Source organism: Penaeus japonicus, unplaced genomic scaffold, assembly GCF_977035675.1.
Source record: "Penaeus japonicus unplaced genomic scaffold, GWHDUDI00000001_assembly GWHDUDI00000036, whole genome shotgun sequence".
Lineage (NCBI taxonomy): Eukaryota > Metazoa > Arthropoda > Malacostraca > Decapoda > Penaeidae > Penaeus > Penaeus japonicus.
Window position 1 is genome coordinate 12,344,890 of NW_028234438.1, and position 5,000 is coordinate 12,349,889.

The 5,000-nt window shown below is 39.2% G+C and overlaps 1 protein-coding gene across 1 annotated transcript in view; it reads right to left on the reverse strand.

Annotated features, from left to right (window-relative positions):
* LOC122248390 (tubulin alpha-1 chain) overlaps positions 1-777 on the reverse strand; it is a 22,373-nt gene extending 21,596 nt beyond the window's left edge. Inside the window, exon 1 of the mRNA XM_086531721.1 lies at positions 636-777. Within this exon, the coding sequence (XP_086387847.1) occupies positions 636-638 (3 nt within the window). The 5' untranslated portion in view covers positions 639-777. The remainder of the gene's footprint in view (positions 1-635) is intronic.
* Positions 778-5,000: the final 4,223 nt, after the last annotated feature.

Genomic DNA, 5,000 nt, shown 5'->3' on the forward strand with positions numbered 1-5,000 from the left:
TAGATAACTAAATAACAGGAAATGACGTTTATTTGCAGACTAATTCACTCCAGCGCCATTTACTTTAATATATTGAACACTCTAGTATAACCGACCTTGTACATCCAACACATTTAAACTGAGAATGAAACCCGAATGTAGTAATTATACAAGATCTATTTTTAGCGACTTGCAATGGATATAACAGGAGCCAGACTCTCTCGAAGCGCTTGTCCTGACAGCTGCTTTACGTCAGGTGTTCAAAAGATTGTTTTTTTTTCCTTCTTTTTTAAGCGAAGGAAGTTGAACCTCACAGACGGGAGGGTGAACAAATGGTCAATGAAGTCAGAGGTTCTATTCTAAGGGACAGTCATTGGTTTAAACTGGTGTATGAAGTTCCGTATCACGTGACCTGTCAAGCGCGTTAATAGAGGTTAAAGACGTTGTATGTATCAAGTCTTTTCTCCATCTCTCTCTCTCTCTCTATCTTGTTTTCAATCGATAGTCATTCAGTGCGTCGAATCTCACTCTCTAAATCGATCTGTAAATCAACTACGGGAAGAGAGAGACGATAGGCCGAAACAGGACAATGGGATAATAAAGAAAAGAGAAAAGGGTAAACACAACGCTAAAACGACAATGGACTTCGGACTCACCATGGTTGCTGTTCAAGAGAAAAGTCCCCGGTAATCAAAAGTGATGCAAGATGATTGTCAGCCCTCCTGGCTTGCAAGAACTATAGATCGGCAGCCCTCGCAACACTCACGGCTCAACTACTCGATTTGCGCTGGGTGGGGCTCTTTTGTCGGGCTGTGCAACCTGCGCGCGCATCTATCTCGCCTAACTCCATCCCCCCCCCCCCCCTCGCCTCCTCCCTTCCCCTCTCTCCCCTCGCTCTACCCTCCTTCTGAGCTCCCCTCTCTTCCGTTCTCCTCCCCTCTACCTCCTCTTCTCCCCTCCTCTCCTCTTCCCTCATACCCTCCTTCTCTTCCCCGACTCCACCCATCGACCTCTTCTCTCCCCTCTTTCCTATCCTCGCATCCCCTCACTCCCTCCCTCCTTCTGAGTCTTGCGCCCTTCTTGTTCTCAATATGACGCTGTTTTGGTCATTTCCTCGACTTGATATGAAGTCGATGGGATGTCGGATGGCGGGGATTAGACGCTATATATACCCTCTATATCCTTTCCTCTCTTTCTCCGTGTCTTGGTTGATAGAGAAAAGGTGAAAAAAAATATGAAAATAACAATAATGACCATAGAAAACGAATATCGTCCTTATACCCTTCCAGAGCGAAAAAGGGAAAGAGGGCCTGGCACTTTACGGATCATAGTCGCTGCAGTTGGACATTTTTTCTTCTTTAAAAAAAAATCCTTCAAGAGTTTCACTTTACTAAGGAAGAAGTAGCAGTTGCCGCACCGCTCGAGACCGATCGGAGGAAGACATTGATCGGGAGGGGGGGGGGTAATTTGACTGATTATCATCGGTCCATTAGATCGTTAAGGTCACCTGGTGTTGTGGGTGGAGGGAGGGGGAGAGGGGAGGGAATGAGAGGAGAGGACAGGAAAATGAGAGAGAGAGAGAGAGAGAGAGAGAGAGAGAGAGAGAGAGAGAGAGAGAGAGAGAGAGAGAGAGAGAGAGAGAGAGAGAGAGAAAGAAAGAGAGAGAAAGGAAGGGAAAGAGAGAAAGACATCCACATATCAACACAAACACACACACAGCGTTTCCGGTTTAGAAATTAGTTGGCCTCGCGTTCGGAGGATAAGCCAAAAGGATTCGGCATCTTTTACTTGAGCCTCTTAGTGGGATCGAGTATTGTTTAACCGGAATCGTCGAGGAATTACTCTTCCTTGTTTTTTTCACGCTACTATGTTTATATTTTCTATTACGCACACAAAAATATAGATAAACATAGTATTTATATATGTATATATGATATATATATGTATGTATATATATGTACATATAATATATATGTATATATACATACATATATATGTATATATATATATATATATATATATATACATATATATGCATATATGAATACAAACATTGATGTATACACACACACACACACACACACACACACAAACAGAAAGTGAAGAAGCTAGATAGAGAAACACATACAGACGCTCGTGCAAACACTTACATACACATGAACAGAATATTACAAATCAATTTCACCAAGATATCTGTGATACGTGAACTGACCCCCCCCCCCCCAACACACACACGCAATTGCATGCAAGGGTTTTTGTGCCTCAAGGTCTTCAGGAACGAAGTCAAGTAATCCATAAGCTGTTACTATAAAACAAAAAATCCTTTTCTCTAAGAGTGCCATCAAGCAAAATTTGACTGTTTCAATCATATGCCACCATGATGATATTTTTTTACGTTATGACTAATATATCAATTAATTTTAACCCAATTAAGAAAAATGATTTAAGATATTAAGGTTGGAATAATTATCTTCCTCTGTCCTTTCTTTTAAAGTAAGCCTCAGAAGATAATCTTAAATGTTCAACAATGTGATTTATTATTATACTAAGTAAAAAAAATTAACCTAATTTAAAGACATGTGAAAAGCTATTTCTTAAAGTGGGCCACCACGCTATGTCGTTCGAATCATATACCAGCTCGCGTTTAGTTTTTGAAAATACATGGTGAAAATATAAGTAAATGTTCTTGAAAAAATATTTAGTGTCTATATGACTTTGTTAAAAACTTAATAATATATTTTGAAATATGATGACCCACTTTGAAAATATCAGGTAACGGGGTTAAAACATTTAAAATTGATGGGTTAACATACTTAAAATCCAATAAGTTTGCGCGGCGGCCATTGTCACATCTTGCACAGAGGAGTTTGCAGTCTGGGCGGGGTCCTTCAAGGATTACATGAACGGAGTTAAGGAATGTCTTGCTGGGTCGCAGAGAAGCCGAAAAAGCCTGGGTCGAGGCGGAACCGCTTTTCTTCCCCTGATCACATTTTTACGGAAAGCCAACCCTAGTGTTGAAGGTGTGGCGGCGATACCACACACAAACACACACACACGCACACACACACACACACACACATACATACATATATATGTATCCTTCAAAAACACGCATATATACAAAGAGAGAAGCAAATGGAAAGAATAAAGAGGAAGAGAGAGAGAGAGCGAGAAAGAAAGAGAGAGAGAGAGAAAGAGAGAGAGAGAGAAAGAAAAGGAGAAAGAGAAAAAGAAACAGAGAAAGGAAAAGTGAAAGAGAGAGAAAGGAAAAGAGAAAGAGAGAGAAAGGAAAAGAGAAAGAGAAAGAAAGGAAAATAGAAAGAGAGAGAAAATGAAAGAGAAGAAGGGAAAGAGAAAAAACAGAAGAGTGACGGCCATGCGGATCTAAACCCCCCCCTTTCCCCACAATCCTCCTCCACTTTCTGCCCCCCTCCCCCCGCCAACACCACCCCCACCCCACCAAATTTTATGACACACCCTGAGACTACAGGCCAGTGACTAGGTAGGGAGAAGACAGAGATAGGGAGAAAAGGGATAGGGAGGGAAGGGTGGTAGGGTGTTGGGAGGGGGGGAGTGGATGCGACAATTTGGGCGAATCCAGGATGGGGAGATGGGGAAGATGGCCCAATTATATCTCTGATTTGGCTTATTAACATTATTATTATTTCTGGATGTGTCTTTATGGCACTGTAGTTCTATTTTTTTCTTTCCTTTTTCGTGAAAACCGAATGGAGGGAACGAAAAAGAATTTATGAAGTGACTAGGAAAGTATGAACACACACACACATACACACACACACACACACACACTGACTTACACACACACACACACACTGACACAACCACACATCGACACACACACACACACACACACACTGACACACACACACACAACCACACATCGACACATACAAACAAACAGAAGCACACACACATACACAAAAAAAAAAAAAAAATCCATGTACGTATCTGAACTTCTCTTCTTCTATATACCGAAAACACCATCATCCTCTCATCCTACGCATTCCTTCTCCATCCGCTATCCAATCTTCCCCCACTTCCTCTCTTCGTACCACCTCTTCCCCCCTTTCGCCACGCCCCTTGGAGGATACGATCCCCCCCCCCCCCAATCCATGACTCACTCGGGTGTCTCCCTCACTGTCTGCCTCGCCCCTTGTGTCTTTTTCATTTTCGGTTTTCCATGTTATGTTTCATTATGTATCCATGATATGTTATTCATCATGTATTATTGTTTGTGTTTTTTGGATACTGGGTGTTATTATGTTATTATTTATTGTTTTGGGGTGATCGTGATGTATTGCTTATATTTTTAGGCTGTTAGGTTATGTTCTGTTATTTTCCTTTTTGGGTTATTATGCTTTATTATTTAGTGTTTGGGTTATTTTACTTTTTTATCAATATGACGTATATATATATATATATATATATATATATATATATATATATATATATGGTATTATAGTTTATAATAATATATTAATATTATAATAACTTTTTTATATTTTTTCTCTTTCATCTCTTTATTTCTATATATATTTTTTGTAGTTATTCTTATTCTGTTCCTGTTTTACGCTTTTCTCCTTCTTATCATATGCTTTCCTTTAGTCCCTTCTTCGTTTAAGTTTATTTACTTTGATTCCTTCAGTTTCCTTCCTCTTTTTTATTCCCTTTTTTCGTTGTATTTCCCTGTCTTTTTTTTTCTTTCTTTATTGTTTTCTCTCTGAATTTTCTTCTTCCTACTTAACCGTATTTTTTCTCCTCTTCTATTTATCTTCTTTTTTGCATTTCTTACAGTTATTTTTATCATATATCTTTCACATTTATATGTATATATCCATCATAATTCTATTGTCGTTTTTCAAAATTTCAGAGTTTTTTTTATTTCTATTTTTATTTGTCCTCCCCTTCTCTCTCTCTCCTTCTTATCTTCCTTTATTCTATTTTTTCTTTCTCTCTTTTCTTTTCTTTTTCTCCTTTTCTGTTTTCTTTACTTTTTCCCT